General features: G+C 40.0%; 5 protein-coding genes across 5 annotated transcripts; 3 read left to right on the top strand and 2 right to left on the bottom strand.

Moving 5' to 3' along the window:
- Positions 1–2,160: 2,160 nt before the first annotated feature.
- On the top strand, positions 2,161–18,981 carry LOC130691883 (protein SREK1IP1-like). The gene is made up of 3 exons (XM_057514912.2): positions 2,161–2,169; positions 18,113–18,155; positions 18,313–18,981. The coding sequence occupies exons 2-3, from the start codon at positions 18,119–18,121 to the stop codon at positions 18,747–18,749; spliced, it is 474 nt and encodes a 157-aa protein (XP_057370895.1). The 5' UTR covers positions 2,161–2,169; positions 18,113–18,118; the 3' UTR covers positions 18,750–18,981.
- Positions 4,788–7,612, bottom strand: LOC130691855 (hatching enzyme 1.2-like). Its single transcript, XM_057514871.2, has 15 exons — positions 7,369–7,612; positions 7,215–7,275; positions 6,847–6,986; positions 6,684–6,759; positions 6,500–6,617; positions 6,325–6,373; positions 6,180–6,242; positions 6,028–6,091; positions 5,895–5,963; positions 5,716–5,825; positions 5,545–5,650; positions 5,350–5,475; positions 5,194–5,233; positions 5,055–5,127; positions 4,788–4,988 (listed from the first exon to the last, which is right to left on the bottom strand). The coding sequence occupies exons 1-14, from the start codon at positions 7,513–7,515 to the stop codon at positions 5,088–5,090; spliced, it is 1,209 nt and encodes a 402-aa protein (XP_057370854.1). The 5' UTR covers positions 7,516–7,612; the 3' UTR covers positions 4,788–4,988; positions 5,055–5,087.
- On the top strand, positions 8,261–10,350 carry LOC130691844 (fumarylacetoacetase-like). The gene is made up of 9 exons (XM_057514851.2): positions 8,261–8,461; positions 8,553–8,663; positions 8,729–8,850; positions 8,908–9,018; positions 9,083–9,341; positions 9,428–9,449; positions 9,529–9,735; positions 9,807–10,073; positions 10,134–10,350. Exons 1-9 carry the CDS (start codon positions 8,294–8,296, stop codon positions 10,208–10,210), a joined length of 1,344 nt encoding a protein of 447 aa, XP_057370834.1. The 5' UTR covers positions 8,261–8,293; the 3' UTR covers positions 10,211–10,350.
- Positions 10,342–11,394, bottom strand: LOC130691876 (small ribosomal subunit protein mS40-like). Its single transcript, XM_057514898.2, has 4 exons — positions 10,916–11,394; positions 10,760–10,854; positions 10,566–10,696; positions 10,342–10,501 (listed from the first exon to the last, which is right to left on the bottom strand). The coding sequence occupies exons 1-4, from the start codon at positions 11,193–11,195 to the stop codon at positions 10,375–10,377; spliced, it is 633 nt and encodes a 210-aa protein (XP_057370881.1). The 5' UTR covers positions 11,196–11,394; the 3' UTR covers positions 10,342–10,374.
- On the top strand, positions 11,563–17,709 carry LOC130691822 (serine/threonine-protein phosphatase 1 regulatory subunit 10-like). Its single transcript, XM_057514812.2, has 12 exons — positions 11,563–12,122; positions 12,339–12,436; positions 12,502–12,588; positions 12,672–12,901; positions 12,971–14,425; positions 15,180–15,403; positions 15,481–15,847; positions 15,914–16,000; positions 16,077–16,233; positions 16,317–16,800; positions 16,866–17,025; positions 17,108–17,709. The coding sequence occupies exons 1-12, from the start codon at positions 12,120–12,122 to the stop codon at positions 17,350–17,352; spliced, it is 3,597 nt and encodes a 1,198-aa protein (XP_057370795.1). The 5' UTR covers positions 11,563–12,119; the 3' UTR covers positions 17,353–17,709.
- Position 18,982: the final 1 nt, after the last annotated feature.

Raw genomic sequence — 18,982 nt, 5'->3', positions numbered from 1 at the left:
GTTCAATAAACGAACACCAACTACCTTTTCATTCCTTTTTGGGGCGTTGCGTAACCAAAAATTTATCCCTTTCTTTATGAGCCCTTGATACGTTTTCGTACTAGTCTGTTATTATTCTATCGCCATTGTAAAATGGAAATCAAACGAGCTTAATGTTTTTAAATTTTTTTTCTCATGTTGAATAAAAGGGGCGCCACCTCATCACCGAAATCGCTGACTTGGAAATTGACTCGTCCAGTTCGTGCATCGTATAAACCACAGGTTAGTTCAATTTTTTTTAGAAATGGGTTACCGGGCAAGTTCTCCTCACGCCAATATTGATTTCGTGTGCGTGCAGTTATAGACAAGTAAAACCGTATATAAGTTTTTTAAAGGAATGACATACTGGGCCACCAGCAGAAAAAAAAATACGTCAGCAAAATTTCCATAGCTTTTTATGGGTCATAACGTTCGATGATTATATAGGACGGACATTATGCATCGTAAAATCATGATGCAAAAGATTGAAATGGAGTTTTCAAACTGGACGGCTGTATTTTTGTATCAATTTTTTGTTTGGGAAATAAGTGAAGATCCCGCCGAAGAGACGGGGTCCTTGAAAGTTATTGGCCGATGTCAAGATCGTCTTCGATTTCAAGTTTTGCTGACGTTTTGGGTTTCCATTTCACATCTCGTGTGTTGAAACAAGTTTCCTTTGATGATTTCTTGTTATACCGACAGTTCCCGTTAGTATTCAAAATCCGAACTTATTTCAACTCAGTAGCCTTGTGTCACTTTTCGCATATCTCGAACAGATTAAAACAAGTCGGAGGCAATAATCTGATGATGACGCTCGTAGGTCAACGAGTTTTGGTTCTCTCTCCTTTTGCATTTAAGCTTCGTACAAGGCCTTAAGCCATTGGCGTATTTTTTCTTTACCACCTTTCGCAAAATTAAATTTTAATTTGCCCAAAAGGGGTTTTGGCAATAAACTCTTTTTGTTTGACCAAAAAAAAAGGAGAGATTGTAATGTAATTAAAGTGATTATTATCAACTTTTTCTCCTTTTTTTTCAATTTCCCTTCCATTACATGTTGTCTAGAATTCCCCCCTGTGGGTGTAGTTGATTATGGCGTAGCCTTCATTTCCGCCTTTTCCCTTTTAAGGTGATCTTAAAGTAAACATTTAGATAGCGATGGGACTTTAAAGAATGCCGTATGCAAAATATCTATTAGAAAACCTGTTGTCGATAGCCCCTAACTGCCAGAATGAAGATATCAACGCTTTTCTGGCTTCTGAATAAATTTACAATTGTAAGTCATCCCCTACAATTCATTTTAAAAAGAAAATATTTTTTGGGGTTCAAACTCTACAAACTTATTTATTTGACACTGTCTATTTACACACGGTAGATAAGCTGTTATCGTTAACGAGGCTATCCTGCATTGTCGACCGCAAGGTTTTCTTTGCAATGCTGACGCACTTGACTAAACAGCAAGCCAATCTTTCATTGATACGTATCCGTTTTCTTTTCCGACTATCATAACATGTCCCACGCAACAACTCACGTGGTACCTTATATAGCAAGCGTAGCTGACGTAAGATGATATTGGCGTAATAAGAAGGTGGGTGTTGCGGAGAGGTGGAATTCATCATAACACGAAATCAAAAATCTTTTGTTTTCACTTCTTCATCAATCTGAAGAGCTTATGGGCTGTGAAATGGCGTTTCGATACCCTACAGTAAATTATTTAAAAAGGGCGAAAAAAAAATGTTTATTGTCTGGGTCTCGCGGTACGTCATTAGTTAAATGATGGAACAGCTTGACGGGAAGAAGCACTTGAAAATAAATGAGAGCTAATCCTCTAGTTGTATCCCTCTTGTGGGTGGGGATTTTGATTTACAAGAAGCCTAAAATAATGACTACTGACAGATTGGAGTTTTTCCCATTCCAGAAGACTATTAACGTCTGAAAATAACTTTATACATTCCTTATTAACGACTAGATGAGTTTCAGAAAATGTAAAAAAATAATTTTGACAAATTTGAGAACGAGCCAACAATTTCGTCTTGTTGAAATTTTTAAATATTTATCAATAGTCTGTACAAAAAAAAAAAGGTAAAGGTCCAAATTCTTTTGAGTCCAACGCATGCGCAAAGAGTTCCGGGTTTAAAAAACGCAATCGACTCTGTAACGTTTCTGACCATCTTTTTAAGACGTACAATTTTATTTTGTATACTGTATAAAAACCGAATTCGTGCTATGAATTTTTCATCGACCGTACTACACCCACCTTCTCCGAATTGAGACCTACTTTTCAAACTTGTGTGCGTACCAGCAACAGTAAGATTGATCCAATAGCGTTTGCCTCTACATCTTCCGATTGTGATATATTGCCTACGTAAAAGACAAGGACATTATATTCTGTGTCGACTAGTCCGCACGCTTTCAGCATGCAGCGCGTTCAGCGAAATCCTGGAATTTCGACATAAGGCTCGTGCTGTTCTCCTGATCTGCTTTGTCAAGTTGAATTGAACTTTCCCCTCACGTCGTGAGCGCCCAGTCGGAAATTTGGCGGATAATGACCTTGAATATTTACCTTGACAGTATGCAAAGCTTTGTAAAACGGGCGTCAATGCCCACCTTTTTTTCTCTTGACAATTGTTTGTTTTTCCGGGTTTGATTGAAGAGACCTGTGTGACGTCATTCGGCTTTTTTGATGAAAGCGATACAACGAATCGATGGCGCAGTTTGCATGACTTCGATTAATGTAGCGACATTTAATATGGTAAAAGATTCCGGTTTCAGTTTGTTTATTGCAAGTGAAAGGATTCGAAAGCAATGTACTGCGCAGTATTTTCATTTATAACGGCGCTATGAGTGTTCTTGACTGCCACACCTCTGCACATTTTATTTTGATAAACAAGAGAAGAAAATTGCTGAATTTTTTTTTCTTGTATTCTAAACGAAGGTCGTCATTTGTTTTTGTGTTGTTGTCCTTGCATCGACAAAAGTCACCTGACAATCAAGACACAAACACTTTCAAACTGCGTTTTAAATGCCTGGCATCTTTGTGGTACCAAGGACGTTGTTTGAGATTGCGTCATTTTAGTCAGCAGATCGCTGAAGTAGAGACGAATTTTGCATCGAAAGTTTTTTTTTTATCTTTCGCAGATAGAACCTGTTCCTTTTTACACGTATCGTATTCGCGTTGGCCCAGCGTGACAGTAACACTTACCTACCACTTATTACGTGAAATGGACAAGATTTAGAGTACGTCCGTGTTGCATGCGATAGTAATCAAGCCTTAATCAGCTGTAATTTGTTTTTGTTTTTGAAAAAAATATTTAGCCTTGACAAGCTTTTTGAATATAGTATTTCTGGTTTGTCTTTACCGCTAAGTAGAAACGTAAGGAATCACGCCCAAAATCTCAAAGTCAGTAGTCTCAACTCTTGATTGGGATCAACGGATTTTTCCGTCATTGCCGACGCAAATCAACTGCTAGATAACCTTGAAATGGAGGTAGACTTTATCCCCGGCTACTAAGCAATTATGTAAATGTGTACCCGAAAGAAAGTATCAACGCCCTTTCAAGAATTGCTTGACTTTTCCCTATCCAGGAAAAATCCTAATTATGGCATTAACGAATAAATGTGGACATTTGATTTTTGCGCGCTGATTAGCAATTAGCTACTCACCAAGCAGCTCGTTTCGATTGCATATTTCTTTTAACGAACTCTGAAACGTTCAAATAACTTTTTAAAGGGAATTCCAAAGTAAATGACTCCCAAGCTTCTCTGCCGAGTCCAGTTTCGTTCTTTATCCACGTCAACTTCTCACCATCGAGTTGACGAAAGCAAGTGTGTTATCATGTGCTATTTTCTGGTTACGAAATGAAGAGCCATAAACGACGCATCTGTTCCACTTTTAGTGGTTGCAACACCATATGTGTACTTAAAAGCGTCACACATGTGGCGTCTAATCTATAGAAAAGGATCGTCAGCAAGACCGGCCACCTGCGGAATATTCCCGAATTTTTTTTTTATTTAGATTTTTTGACAAGCACAAAATGTTCATTTCTGAATCGTGGGTATACGGTGGCAGATTGCCTTTCATTTCCGTCCAATCGCAAACATTTCTCACCGGTTAAAAATGAAAGTTGTCGTTGTTCTTATCTTTCTCCTCGCATTGTCCGTCGTTATGGTAACGTACCAACAGATTAATTTAGGCGGAAATAACAAACAAATTTATTGTTTTCTTTTTGAATGTTTTTGCATAGCCCGCACCTTTGCCCGAGGTGATATCTAAATTATCGACCGACCTTCCGGCAATACCTGCTTCAACAGGTAGCGTTTTTTTTAAGGCTGGCATATCATTTCTTTGTTTGCCTACAACATAAGGAATAATTTAGTGGAACAAAGAACCATCAGAGCGCAAAACTGCTGGCCTTCGTTTTATTTTTCATAACCTGGTTATCTTATGAATAAATCATTCTTGTATAGGATCGGAAATTGTTCCTGCCAAACCCACAAAGCCACCAAAAAAGAAACCGGATTACTTTTTCATCCCACCGTGTGTTTATTGCGCAAGGGAACACAATCCTGTTGCCTAAAAACATGATTACGTCTAATGCTATTTCGATAAACGTCGGTGGCGATTAGGTTTTGACTTGAAAAATAATATTTTATTCTTGAGACATATCGTGAACGATTTGCAATACATAAATAAGAAAATCTCTAAAATTCAGGCCCTTTTGAAAACTATTAGATAAAAAGCTGGTAGTGTGCAACGAAGTAGGACAACATGGACTGATTTGGCAGTGGAGTCTTCGAAGAGAGAAATGTCATGAAGATAATAATCTTTTCAGTGAAAGTAGGATGTTAGCATTCACCACACGATTTCCTGCAGTGTAGTTGCATGAAATTCGAATTGGCCTTGCAGCCATCCCTTGCCGCCCATACGGGGCACAAACGATCGTCGTCGACGCAATCAGATCTATCTGTGTCGTCTGTTAAAGTATAAAACGTTTGAGTTATTACTGGTATTTTACAGTTTTAACAGAACTCAATTTTACCACACAAATGGCAAGATTTGCGACAATAGATTTTCATGTATGGACTATTCTTTTGACACTCGCCGATTGGGCCCTGTTGGAATAGTTTTTAATTTCATTGATTTCAATAGAACTATAATTATAGCAATTTTTTGTTTACCATTGGATGCAATTGTCGTTCAAATTACTACACTGGCCATCTGAAAAGAAAATATTTTAAAGATTACATCAAACGTGCTTCGTTGAGCGAGATAGCCGATTAAGATAGATGTTTCTAAATCTTTGATTTCGTGAATGATTTTTGCATACAACATACCGCATTGATTGCAAGAATTGCGGCAGTGGTTTGCCATCCAAGAATTTCTTGCGCATTCTCCTCTCTCTGTCCAAATCTTGCAATATTTGTGGTCGTCTAGGCATCCATTTGTAGACTTTCCTTTGTCTTTGAAAAGAGTAAAAATAATTTTTAATGGTTTCAAATCATGATGTGCTTTGAATATCAAGTATATACCTGGAGTTGGTTTCAACCGAGTGGCAGCAGGCGAAGTTGTAACTGACGTTTCTTCGCTCGAATTTGTTTCACATTTGTACAACCGGTTCAACTTTAACACGTCCGCCTTGTATCAGATTTTTCCAAAATTACTTTAGAAATTCAAAACTTTATCAACGTGTTGATATGTACATCACTAAACCCATTTCGCTGTCCTAGTTGCTCGTCGCTCTTCTTAGATGTAATCGTAGGGTAGCGCTTGTCTTCAGCAAACGCGTAAGCGTCGTAGTGCATAATGGAACCTGTTTCATTTAAAAAATCAGTGTTCTTACCAAGACGAACACTTAAGTCAATATATTTAACTTGTTTACCTGTATCGTAGGGTAGACCAAGATATTGGATGCGGCCTTGATCATATTTCTGGAAATTGTATGCCATCCCTGTCATGATAGCAAAGTAATTTACTATTAAAATGAATTTTTTTTTTAAATAGGTGAGTCATACCTTTCATTATGTTTTCCCAGTGGATTATGACGTGGTCATCGCGATCGGTACGACTTTGCTCATGCTGTCGAAGATCAATCAAAGCAAAACGTTTAGCCAGATTTTTAAGTATTCGTGAGTAAACATTTTGCAATTCGGAAAAGAAGGCTTACCCAGAACCCAACGGCGTGCATTAATTCGTGCATGATGATGCCGACGTAGAAACATCCCATGCCCTAAATGATCAACAGACTCCATGTAGACAAAATCACGCTAACATAATTTCCTAATTTTTTTTGCATGTTGAATAATTCATACCAAAGAGACTTGCTGTTCTCCACCTGCACGACCGACGTTGCTGCTACATCTGCAAAAAATATGGGAAGTATTTTACAAATCATTCAACAAGGAAAATAACGATAGCTCAGCAAAACAGACGAATTTATGTCGACTGCACGCGTCCACAGTGTTTAGTTTGCAACATTTCGTTTACCCATTTGCATTTAAGATATTGATGTAGTCATCCTGGTTCGTACGTGGTACAAAACGAAGACACGTTTTGTTGTGAAACTCAAGAATGGCCTTGGCGATTAAAGTTCGTTCGCGTTTTCCTGTAATACAACACCTTTAGTGAATGAGCTTGTCCGGAAACTGTATTATAAAGTGTTGGACAATACCGAAAGATGCTGAAATCACGTACGGTATTGTACCAGATGGCCAGGTTAGGGTCACGTCGACGACGGCACTGTTCAGCTACACCGAAAAGAATCAGTGAACCGGATTGGAAGTAGATCACTTTCTAGTTGATTGATTTTCAATAGAAATAAAATTCTAACTGACCTTTGTCCCTTTTTGTCGTCCTGTTACTGTGGCCGTTTCTTTAGCTAACACGCCGACAATGTCGCCTTCAAAAAGGCCTTTCTGGCCACCCAGTCCGTTTGGACTACCGTCAACCAAATCTTGAAAATTCGGCCCCAGAACTGTGAAGAAAACAAAAATTTCCTTTTTATAAAGGTTATTATAATAGTCATTTGCATACTAAAGTAGTTTTCTAAAGAAAAAAGCCTGTCAATGCAGAGTTCCTTGTTTTCGGTAGACTTGGACGAGCTCGTGCTGCCCAATTAAGGAAATACTAGATATAATCTAGTACTCAGATTGATTACATTCTACTTTCATTTTTTTTTTGTTTAATATTTTGTTGCATTTACCCAATTCCTTTGCATTTTGAAAATCTGCTGGGCTGAGGGGTTCGCCAGGCATTTCTCCAATCTGTAATTTTTAAAATTCATTAGTAATCTTTGCGCAAAATTTTGCATTTCTCGTTGCAACAAAATTAATCTCATTAAAAAAGAGAAAACGTACCGGATCCCTGCTGCTGCCATACGTTGTCTTGGTCATTTTAGGTTCAGAAAGTTCGTTATTGCCATCAGGTGTGGGAGCGCAATAAATTACTCTGTATTGATTGGTCATTCCAATCAGCACGAACGCCAAAAACGTTACTCGGAACATTTCTTCCGTCGTCAACGAATTGTTTAGATTTTTCCCGGTTTAACAAAGAGAGGTTGACGGCCTTGTAATGTAGTTGTATGAACTGTCCCGGTACCAAGGAACGATGGTCTTTTTATACGGTGAACAGAGGATGAACTCGCCCTCGTCATCCTACTCATTGCGTGTAAAAGTTATCGTCATAGCCCGAAAACTTTCACCCTAGAAGTTCTTTTACACGGGTTGTGTGTGGTAGCTTTTCATTTCCACTTTAAACCAGTCTGTGCCAGTTCAGACAAGATCATCTGTTATGGGGGTGCAAACATCTCTGGGTGCAACTGACTAAATGTTTTGTAGAAACTGGAAATTCCAAAGCCTATGGCGTTATGTCTAACTCATATCTACTGGGAAATCCCAGTACACGCCTCTGGAACCTAAAACTCTTGTTATCTTTGTGTAATGCTGTAAAAACGTACCGACAAGTAAGATTTTAACTCCCAATTGCCTTTTCGTACTTCAAATATGATCAGGTTTTTCTTGGTGTCCAATTCCGATTCGACGAGTTACGAATTCTGGTAAGAAAAAAACCCGTTTAATCGTAAGCAGAAAGTAAAATTGTTTAGCTTTACATTCTTCCAGGAGTAACAAGTTCAAAGTAACTTAAAATGTTCAGGCCAACATCCATATTTGTCCGGATCTTCTAAATATTTAACGAGAATTGCCAGTGGCAAGGTGATGATAGTTGAGATTTTATCCGCGTGGCGTCTTCTGCTCCCGGCAAAAATGCTCGCGTTCAACTAGTATGCTCAGTTACCTGTTGCCGTGGTCTTTTTTCCTTTTGACATTACCTCATTCGCGAGCTGAAAAAATCTGCAGCCAACTTCGGAGAATGTCGTTCATACCTCTCCCAGAAAACAGCGATTTTCCATTGGAAAACTTACCCTATGGTATATTTTCTACAGCTAATAAGGTGAGAATACTTGTGATATGAACTAGGTATTGACATGGATGTAAACACTTGTGGTGGTAACTGGTGAAATATTTATTTGTAATTTCTATAGCCCCAGCAAAGAATCGGCGTTGCTATTGGTGAACACATTCTTGACCTTCATGCTGTTGCTCATCTCTTCAATGGACCAGAATTAAAAAACAATCAGAATGTTTTCCAGGAGGTAACACTTTTTTATTAGATTGCAGGTTATTTGAATAAAAAATCATACTTTGTACGATTTGACAGAGCACTCTCAATAGTTTCATGGGATTAGGACCAAAAGCTTGGACTGAAGCGAGAAAAACACTGCAAGATATTTTGTCTACTGGCAACAAGACGCTCGAAGATGACACTGATTTGAGAAAAAAGTAATGAGCTTTGAGGTTTTTTCTCCAATCATTATATAACTTTGAGTGTATTGCCAGTTCTCTGGTCTTGCAATCGGAAGCTACCATGCACCTTCCAGCCAAGATTGGTGATTACACAGATTTCTATTCTTCCATCATCCATGCATCAAATGTTGGAGAAATGTTTAGGTAAAGCACGTCATGACTAAGTTATTGTGAATTAAAATAACATGGTATTGTATTAATACTTTAGAGGAAAAGATAATGCTCTGATGCCCAACTGGAAGTATTTGCCTGTTGGCTATCACGGTCGTTCCTCGTCGATTGTGATATCAGGAACACCAATTCGGCGTCCCATTGGGCAAACGCGACCTAATGACGCTGAGCCTCCCGTTTTTGACAAATGCAAGCTTCTTGATTTTGAACTGGAGACAGCGTTTTTCGTTGGAAAATCCAACTCTCTTGGTAGTCCCGTTCCAGTGGCAGAAGCGGAAAACCACATTTTTGGAATGGTATAATTTTCCACAAACCTTGGCTTACATTTATGCAGCTTTGGTTGTCTTAATGTTGTTGATTTTATATATTTCTTCTATTATAGGTTTTGATGAACGACTGGAGTGGTGCGTTTCACATTAAAAACTGTATTCAGCTATAGATAATATTTGTATTTATTTATTTTTTTTTTTTTCGTTTATGCAGCCCGGGATATTCAAAAGTGGGAGTACGTTCCATTAGGTCCCTTCTTAGCTAAAAACTTTGGAACAACTATTTCACCCTGGGTTGTTACCATGGAGGCTTTAGAACCGTTTAAGGTTTCTAACTACCCCCAAGATCCCGAACCTTTTGCGTATTTAAAACACGCTGATGACTACAATTTCGACATTAACCTTGAAGTGGCTATCAAACGTAAGCACTTTAAAATTTTTAAGCTTTGCACAAGTTAAAAATATAGACTAAAAGGAATTTTACTAATATAGCTGGTGGTTCGGAGAAAGAAGCGGTCGTCTGTAGGTCAAATTTCAAGTATATGTACTGGACCATGAAACAACAGTTAGCCCACCATACTGTCACTGGGTGCAATCTTCAACCTGGCGATCTTCTTGGTTCCGGAACAATCAGTGGTCCGACTAACGATGCATTTGGATCAATGTTGGAGCTAAGCTGGCGTGGCACCCGGCTGGTTGAATTGGGCGACGGTGTTACGCGCAAGTTTATTCAAGATGAAGACGAGGTCACCATCAGAGGTAGACTAATTTTTTGAATTGTGTGTAGTGTTACAGAAAAATTCCTCCTTTTTTTTTTAGGATTTTGTGAGCGAGACGGTTTACGCATTGGTTTTGGCAAATGCACGGGGAAGGTTCTTCCTGCTCTTCCGGTCTGATTCAAGTCACATACTCAGAGCATTTGATCATATCAAAGTGCTATTTAGTAGTTCATTAGATTATACTTATCGTTGGTCGTGGTGTAAGAAAAGATCTTTATGTCGAAGTTGAAAATATATGATTCCTTAAGCAACTTTAACTACTGCTGTATTTACTATCACATTTATGATCGATAATCAGAATAATCATATTCACGAATGGGAACATCAAACGCGATTAGACCGTAATTTTTAGCTTTTGTAATTGCCACAAGTAGTTCCCTTTGTTTAGTTTGGCATAAACCAGTTTTCCTGGAAGAATAAGTTATTTATTAAACTGAAAGGTTAAAAAAATAAGTCTTCATTTTCATCTTACAGTGTTGGCAGAATAGCTCCATTGAAGGGTGAAATAAACTGTTTTAATAATTCAACGTTTCTGTAATCAAGTATCAAGTACTCATCTCTGCATATTGGGCAAGGATTCCCAGTACTTAATTTTTCTTGTCTCTAGAGAAAAAAGACAACTTTTGTGTACTTAATTTTCTCCTTTCCTCAAAACAGTAAACTTACTATGCAAGTCTTTCTTGTCTCTGGAGCAAACTGGCCCTTGAAATTTCTGCGATATTTAACCCACACAGGCTCTGAACCATAGGTTGTTAAATACCCTTAGAATAAAACAAGTATTATTTTTTTTCCTGTTAAACAAACAACAGAAATGATATTTACCTTTACTCTTTAAATACTTCATGCTAATTTCTACTGGAATTACACGATTACGCATTTTGGACGCATCTTTCTGATCCACAACTAAACTGGGGTCACTTTCTGGATTTGGCTCGGAAGCAACTTCATCGTTGGGTTCGGAAAAGCTTCGCGCGAATGACAAATTCCCTCCAGCTTTCAACAACACAGGTAAGTTGGTTGTGTATTTCGACGGCATTGTGAAAGCTATTGGACTTATTGCCAATTGCCGTAAACCCTGACTTAATATGACCCTGGCTGCCATATTTTAGTGGCAAATCACTTTTCTCCTTAAATAAGTATAAAATTCTGTCTAGTTTTTGTGTTCTTCTCAACTACTTCAAAAGTCTGAAACCATGAGCTAGCAGACGAATCTCGGCTGTACGGGTTTCCGCAACATTGGAAATAACTTCTAATAATGCGATTAACATCTATTATGTACTGCTCACCTTAATGAATTATATGAATTCCTTCATTACCTTAATGAAGGAAATGTTTGAAATCTATAATTCATACTTAACTTTTTCTTGTCACTCTCCTCCCATAAAATAAGTAAGGCAATAGGCATACAGGTAAACAAAATCGTCGCTAGATGGATCAAAAAGTACAGTAGATGGCGTTTCGGAGAAGAAACGTCATTTTGGTAGTTGTGAGGATTCGACGTTAGTTTGGTCAATTCGTGTCTTTCGCCACATATAAAAACCAAATATTAAAGCGTATTTCTGCTTATAAAAGTATACTAATTCACCTTCGTAACATAACGTGTCTGTTGATAAATATATATAATACCGATCGCCTCGAAGAACTCAGATATAAACGATTTACGCGTCAGGACAGGAAGCCCAGCCATCAGATAACAACTTTTCTGTCGTCCATTTTTTTTTGCCTTTTTCCCTACCAACAGCCCTGGGTAGGGAGACGAGACATTTTGCCGTATCCGAAGCTGCCGTCTTCTGACTCGACGAAATCGATTTGATTCAGATGTTATTACATTGAGAAAGAATAATTTTACACATGTACATAATTGATATCTGGTCGATTCTGTCGTTGAATAAGTGAAAACCTTAACTCTCCAAAGTGGCGAATAATTCTGTGACTGGCACGATTTCATCGTCTCGAAACCTAGTCAAACTTTTCACATAATGAGGATTCTGCCCTGACTCCTCCACGCCGATAATCATAACGCAAAATGGTAAGTGAACTGTAAACAATGGAACAAATATATGTATTGTAGTTAGGTGTAATGCATACGTCGGGGCATTACCATCGCATAGCAACGACCTTGGGCTCATTTGGGAACGAAGGGAGTGGAAGGGGGTTAGTGACGTCATCAGTTCTTATTCGAATCCTTGATTGCTATACGATGCTTACGTTATAGGTTATATACGTTTTTGTTTACGTTTCATAGCCACGCATTGATCCACTTGATCTGCTCAACTGCCTTGGTGTTTTACTGTCGACAAATGGCGGTATTAAAGGACCCGGAGAAGTCGTACGAGTAGCCAGGTATGCCTAACTCGACATATTCTTCTTAAAATTATCGATGTAATTTGAACGATGATTTAATTTAGGCTGATGTTACGATTCTCCAAGAAACTTGTTAGTAAATGCATCTACATTCACGTCCTTAAAGCAACACCGCACGAGCTGTTGGACCAGTGAGTTCTAAAACATTCACATTTTTTGTTTGTTTATTGTGTTTGTTTGTTTCTCCTTTTTAAATTGATTGTTTTTCCAACAGGTTTTTGAATGAGCAAGGAGCTTATTTTTTGCTTCTGAAATGGCTTGTTGAAGCTTTACAGACGCGTAATACACCGCTACTGACCGAGATGTTGGAACTTGTCCAACTGTTGCCCATGTCAGAGGTTCGGCTGAAAGACGAAGAAGTCACTCGTTTGATTCGTTCTACATTCCCTTATAACGACCTATCTCAAATGATACAGTCGATAGCTGAGGAGTATAATGACCAGAGTAAGCCAAACATGCAGCCACTGGTGTCGTCTTCCTATACTTCAATGCCTACTCCTGTTTCATTTGCAGATTGCCGAAATCTTGCTGCTCAATTTTGGGCACGTTGGTGCGTCGCTTCCAGCAAACCCGAAGAATTCACGCTGACACAGGAGAGCATCCTTCCGGATGACATGGATTTGTCCATCTATGCTCCAGACACTACGTCGACCTCGTATGGCGACCAACTCGGCATGAATATTGGTGAAGGTGTTGACATGGCAATGGCGAATCTGTCCACACTCGACATGAACACCTGCACACCCTATATGGAGAATAATGACTATTATAACTTAAATCCCTTTGAGCCTGTGGCTGTGGCCATGAACAATAACATGAGTCACGACAATCACCAGGTCTATATAGATGGAACAGCAAACTATACTAACGAGCCTTTGCAGCAGCAACAGCAGCCCCAACCGCAGCAACAACTGCAACACCAGGTGTTGAATCCTGGTTTAGTAGAGGTGAACAACCAGCTTTTATCTGCCCCGACTACCGCCGAATGGTCGTCTAATAATAATGTACCCATAGTACCATCAATTCCACCGCAGCCAACTATTGATGAAACAGTAAAGCCCAATGAAGTAGCATCAACAGGCTTACCTGTTTTAAAAATTAAAGTATCAAAGGCAGGCACATATGTGGTAAACAGTACAAACAATCCTGTTGAACCCAAAGAGGAAACAAAGCCATCACCAGCCGTTGGCGACCAGTATGCAGACACCAAAGAAAAGGACAAAACGAAGGAGAAGGAAAGGATAAAAGACAGGAGAAGAGAAAAAGACAAGAAGACGTCCAATAGCAGCAGCAGTTCCAAAACAAAGGAGGGCGACAGCAAGTCATCAGACCCCAAGAAACGAGATAAAGAGAGAGAACGAGATAGATCGAGATCATCGTCAACAAGAGATAGTAAATCTAGTAGTAGCAGTGGAAGGGATCGAAGCAAGAGCATCAAGGATGAAAGGAAAGAGAAGCCGAAAATCAAAGCTAGTCCTCGAAGTGAAAGTCAAATCAAAGAAGCAAAACAGGCTGAAAAGAATCGTGAAACTTTAGCCGCCATTAAAGCCATGTCACCCGTAATCAAGTTGGCCAAGATTCCGCGCAAGAAGGTTGAAGACGTCACGGCACCTCCTACCGAAGCGTCAACGACATCAGCGACAGAATTGCTCGATAAACTTGCACCTCGACCCAAAACAGTCAAGACGTTCAATTCCAAGTTTCGATCCACAGGTCTAGTCGAAGAACCTGGAAAGAGTCCCCCTATTGGCATTAAGAAACCAGGAGCTGCCAGCCCATCGTCATCAGCCGAAAAGAAGGGTCCGAATATCAAGAGATCGGGCTCGATTGAGGGTTTGTTACCACCGGCCGACAAGAAACTGAAAGCGGTGGACGATACGGCAATTAGCGCTGCCGTGGCTGCAGTCATGAAAAAAACAGCTTCGGATATCAAACCAGCGGTCAAGTTGATCTCTCCTAGACCGAGACGTAAGTTATTTTCATATATTGTTTTCACGTATCAGATCCAGTGGGTTTCGTTTTGCTACCAAGTGTCCTGTTTACATAATCACGTTTCATTGTTTATCTTAGCTATTTTTTGCTCTAGCGCTTTTTTTCAGGTTTATCGGATGGTCAGTTGTCATCAGTTTAATGGCTCAATTCGGCAGACGTGCCCTGTCGTATGTATACATATAACACATTCAACAACGTCTTGACTCTTCTCTTCGCAGTGTGAAGGGTGTCCATTCTTGATGGCTCGGATGATTGGATTGTATCATCAACGATGCGATATACAGTCGACCCTTTGATATAAAGGGCGGGGTCATAAAGGGTGTGATATAAACCCTACATTAACCCCCAATGAGCCCTGAATAATGGCGAGTCCGGTCGTTACGCTCTACCTTTACTTTCCTTCTTCTAAAAACTAATTGATCATTGCGCTGGTTAGCAGAGGCAGTTTGTCTACCAATGGCAACCCGATCCGCCCGGGACGGCGGTTAAAGAGCCGGAGTGTGTTTTTGTGTCCGTCGAGGAACAATACACGGGAGTGGCAAGCTCCGGAGGCAACGCAGTAATGTGTACATCATCGCTTTCACGATAATGATAAAAAATAGTTATGAAACTTATTGCACTACATATATGATAAAAATAACTTGACACGTGAAACCCACAGGATCTGCTCTTTGAAAGATGTCCGTATATTTAACATTACCCATTATTACTTATGTTTTTATCGCAACAGCGTTGCTGCAGGACAGTTCTTTGTTTATGGATGCGCTGGAAGCCGGGTCGAAATCGACTACCGAACCACGCAAAAGAAAACGTTCCGCGAAAGACGGATCCATGCCCGATCTACCACCTCCACCACCCATTAATATCAAACAAGAACTCCCTGAGAATCCTCCCGCGCCAGCTGCCGGGGCAAATCGGGAAACGTCACCTACCCCGATGAAACCAATGTTCAATGTAAATATTTATTTGACAACTATCGATTCACACGAGTCTTGCAATAACCCTTCTTTTTAATGGTTTAACCTTATCAGTTCTATCAAGACACGCTGGAAACGGACGGTGGCATAAAGCAAGAAGAGAAACCGGATGCGGTCGCTGCATCAGCGGACGCCAAAGAAATTAAAGAAGAATGCCCAGAGAGTCCATCGGCAGAGAAAGAAGCGCGTGTGAAAATGGAAGTTGACGGCGAAGAGAATGAGGAAGCCAACTCCCGTGACAGCATCAAAACCGATATGGCTGGCGAGGAATCTCCTCCGTCACAATCAGACAGTGGAAAACCGAAAGGCGTTCTAATCCTCCACGCGAATCAGAAACGGCGGCCCAAGAAAACCCTCCAATGGCGACCAGAAGAAGAACTGGAAATGCATCACTATTTCGAACTCGACGAAACGGAAAGAGGTATGTTCTCTTTATTTGTTTTAGGTGTCTGTCGTTCACGATTGATTGGAATGTATTTATTTGCAGTCAACGTAAACAAATTACTTTTCGGCGAGATGAAACAAGCCGAGAAGGAACGAGAGAAACAATCGATTCTCATGTCTAAAACAATGAGTGAGTAAATCTATTTTTATTAGTTTCTATTTTCGAACGAACTTCACTTATCCGCAATTGAATTGTGTGCCCACAGTTGAAGAACCCGAAATTGAAGAGAATCCCTGGAAAGGTCTTCAGCGTATTGACAATCTCGAAGATCGTGTTATTTACGGAGAAAACAGTAAAGAAAAAGAAATCCAGGCCGCCAGAGAAAGTTCTACACTTCAGGCATTGTACTTTAAAGGCCAAGTGTAAGTGAACTGCCGCTTGATAATTCTTTTTAAAAAATTATTGCTTTTATTGTTCTTAAAATTATCTTTGGAAACAAAAACAGACTTCCAGAGGCTCCTATTGAAGCGGATCCTGAAGTACCATTGGAGCGGACTGACAAGGCTCCTACTATCATTCCACTAGATGACGTGACGGGCAATCCGGAAAGCGTTTATGATCATCGGCACTTGCCATGGCCGGAACCCAAAACAATGAGACCTCAACACCCAATGGCGCCCTACGGAGGTGGCCCACATCACGTTCAACAACCGCCATATCAACAGCAACATCAACCTCCTCAACACCAACAACAGTATGGGGGCCCGGGTTATAGAAGTGCCCCACCTGTTGGTCCTGGTCCTATTGATCAGTATTATCCCGATCATGGTCCTCCAATGCATGACGATCATTTTGGGCACGGAGGACTTGGCGACATTCCTCTCCATGACGGTCATGGAGATATGCCTCATCACGGAGGGCCTCCTATGCACCATCATCATCCTGATGGTAGAGGCGGTCACCGCGGTGATATCGGAGGAACGTGGATGGTAAGAATTTATTTAAACGTTTGATCTCCAAATAAATTAACGTTTCCTTTTTGCATTTTGAGCAGGCCGGTGATGGATCAATTTACCCCGACCATGATGTCGGACAGAGATACAATGATGGGCCTCCCCACCGGGACGGACCACCGCATCATCGTGACAGTTTCCATCATCACAGAGAGCGTGAACATGTTCATCCCCGGGAACGGGGCGGCCATGGCTATAATGGTAATTTGGTTTTTCGAATATATCTCTTTCATTGTAGCCTCGTCCTTTACGAAATACTGAATCTTTGTTTATTCCTTAACAGATATGATGGGAGGTCCGAGCCCTGGTTTTATGGGTCATCCTCGAGGAATGGGTATGGATGGACCGAGACCCAGATTCCATGGACCACCAAGAGGTGGCGGTGGAGGCCGGCCTGGAGGGCCGCCTTCATCTCGCGGCGGCCCCTCAAATCAGCCCTGCTGGCACTTTATGCGAGGTTTCTGCCGTTTGGAGAGCCGATGCAAATTTCTTCATCCGAACAACTATAACGGCGCACCAATGCCTTAATAATTGCAAACATTGAAGACACAAAAAATGTTAGAAGTTCTAGCTATTATGTATATTTAGTAAATCGTTTACTGTCCACTCTCCTGTATAGTGTTTTATGACGAGCTCGAAAATCAATGTGATTGTTTAGTTTGTTTCATTTTTTTCTTCACTTTCATCATGTGATGCCTGCATAGACTGCATTCCGTCGCCGCCATCATACTTGTGCTGAATTGTATTAAAAAAAAGACGAATCAAAACTTGAAAAAGTAAGAAATAATAAGTTAACCAGCTTCCCTTGCCCGTCTTTGTATGATTGTGCTGTATCATTGTACATTTCATGTAAGTCTTTGGCTGCATATAAATTGATTTCAAGTTGCGGTGTTTGTTATAACGTTTAATCCACGAGTGCAGGACCGTGAGTCAATAGAGCTGCTTAAAAGGTTCAGTCGCTGTGATCGATAAATTAGCAGAGTGCTAGAACCGAAAACGTGGGTAGAATTCCATTAGCTAGTTAGCTCACCCCCTCAGTGGTTCAAGCGGATACCAATTATCCAGTGTAATTACAAGCTCTTCTAATGCATAATTTATCAAATTTATTTGCTATTCTGCCAATAAAGTGTCATTCAAGTCACATGGGTGAGAAATTGGTGGCTCTAATTTTGTGTTTCCCGTTCCCGCGGTCCCGCCAGTAAATACGAAATTAGAAAGTAAATAAGGGGACGCTTTATTATTGACACATGGGCCTTCCACAGATAACTCGACATTGGCTTTTACGTAGAACAACATGGATCTTGAAACATTAAACAAGCTGAAATCTTCTGGTAATTAATTTATTAACGCAATCTCTTATTTTCTTTTCCTCTATTTTTTAAGGAATGTAACTGCTTATCGAATTCGTTCCTTTCTTCGTTTCTTGTGATTGGTATAGCAATTCAAAGGTTTAAAATGGGTGTTTCATTTGTATGTGTTTGATTGTAGGAACTGTTGTTGGGCTTGGAAATGAAACCACAAGGCCAGCATGTAAAAAATGTGGCTACCCAGGACATTTGACATTTCAGTGTCGAAATTTTCTTTCAGCAAATCCTACCAGCGGTGTGGTTTTAGATGTGAGCAGCACGAGCAGCGAGGAGGATGATATGACAACTCCTCTCACTATGCTGAGAGCTGAAGAACTAAAAGCATTACAAGAGAAGTTAAAAGAAAGAGAAAAGAAGCTAAAAAGAAAATCCAAAACTAAGAAGAAGGACAAGAAAAAGAGGAGAAGGAGGGATTCAAGTTCGTCATCAACTTCTAGTGATTCTTCTGATTCCTCTACCTCCTCAGATGACAGTCACGAAAAAAAAAAGAAAAAGAAGAAGAAATCCAAGAAACAGAAAAAGTCCAAGCACAAGAAATCATCAAAGGAAGACTCATAACATATTCTTTTAATTGAAGTAAAAAAAAAAGGAAGCATGTTTCTACGTGTTTTGTCTTGGATTCAGTTGTCCATTTTAGTTTTTTATGGCTCTTGAAGTGATATCCCAAGGGAAATCTATGTAACACCCTGTGCTCAACAAGCATCCTCCGCCACCATCCAAACATCGCTAACCCCATTCACTTCCTCTTTTTCACATTAAAAAGAAAAGTAATAAAAAAAGACAGAATTCAT

This window comes from Daphnia carinata, chromosome 1 (assembly GCF_022539665.2).
Source record: "Daphnia carinata strain CSIRO-1 chromosome 1, CSIRO_AGI_Dcar_HiC_V3, whole genome shotgun sequence".
Lineage (NCBI taxonomy): Eukaryota > Metazoa > Arthropoda > Branchiopoda > Diplostraca > Daphniidae > Daphnia > Daphnia carinata.
The sequence above is the reverse complement of the archived record's forward strand: the minus strand, read 5'-3'. Positions and strand labels throughout refer to the sequence as shown.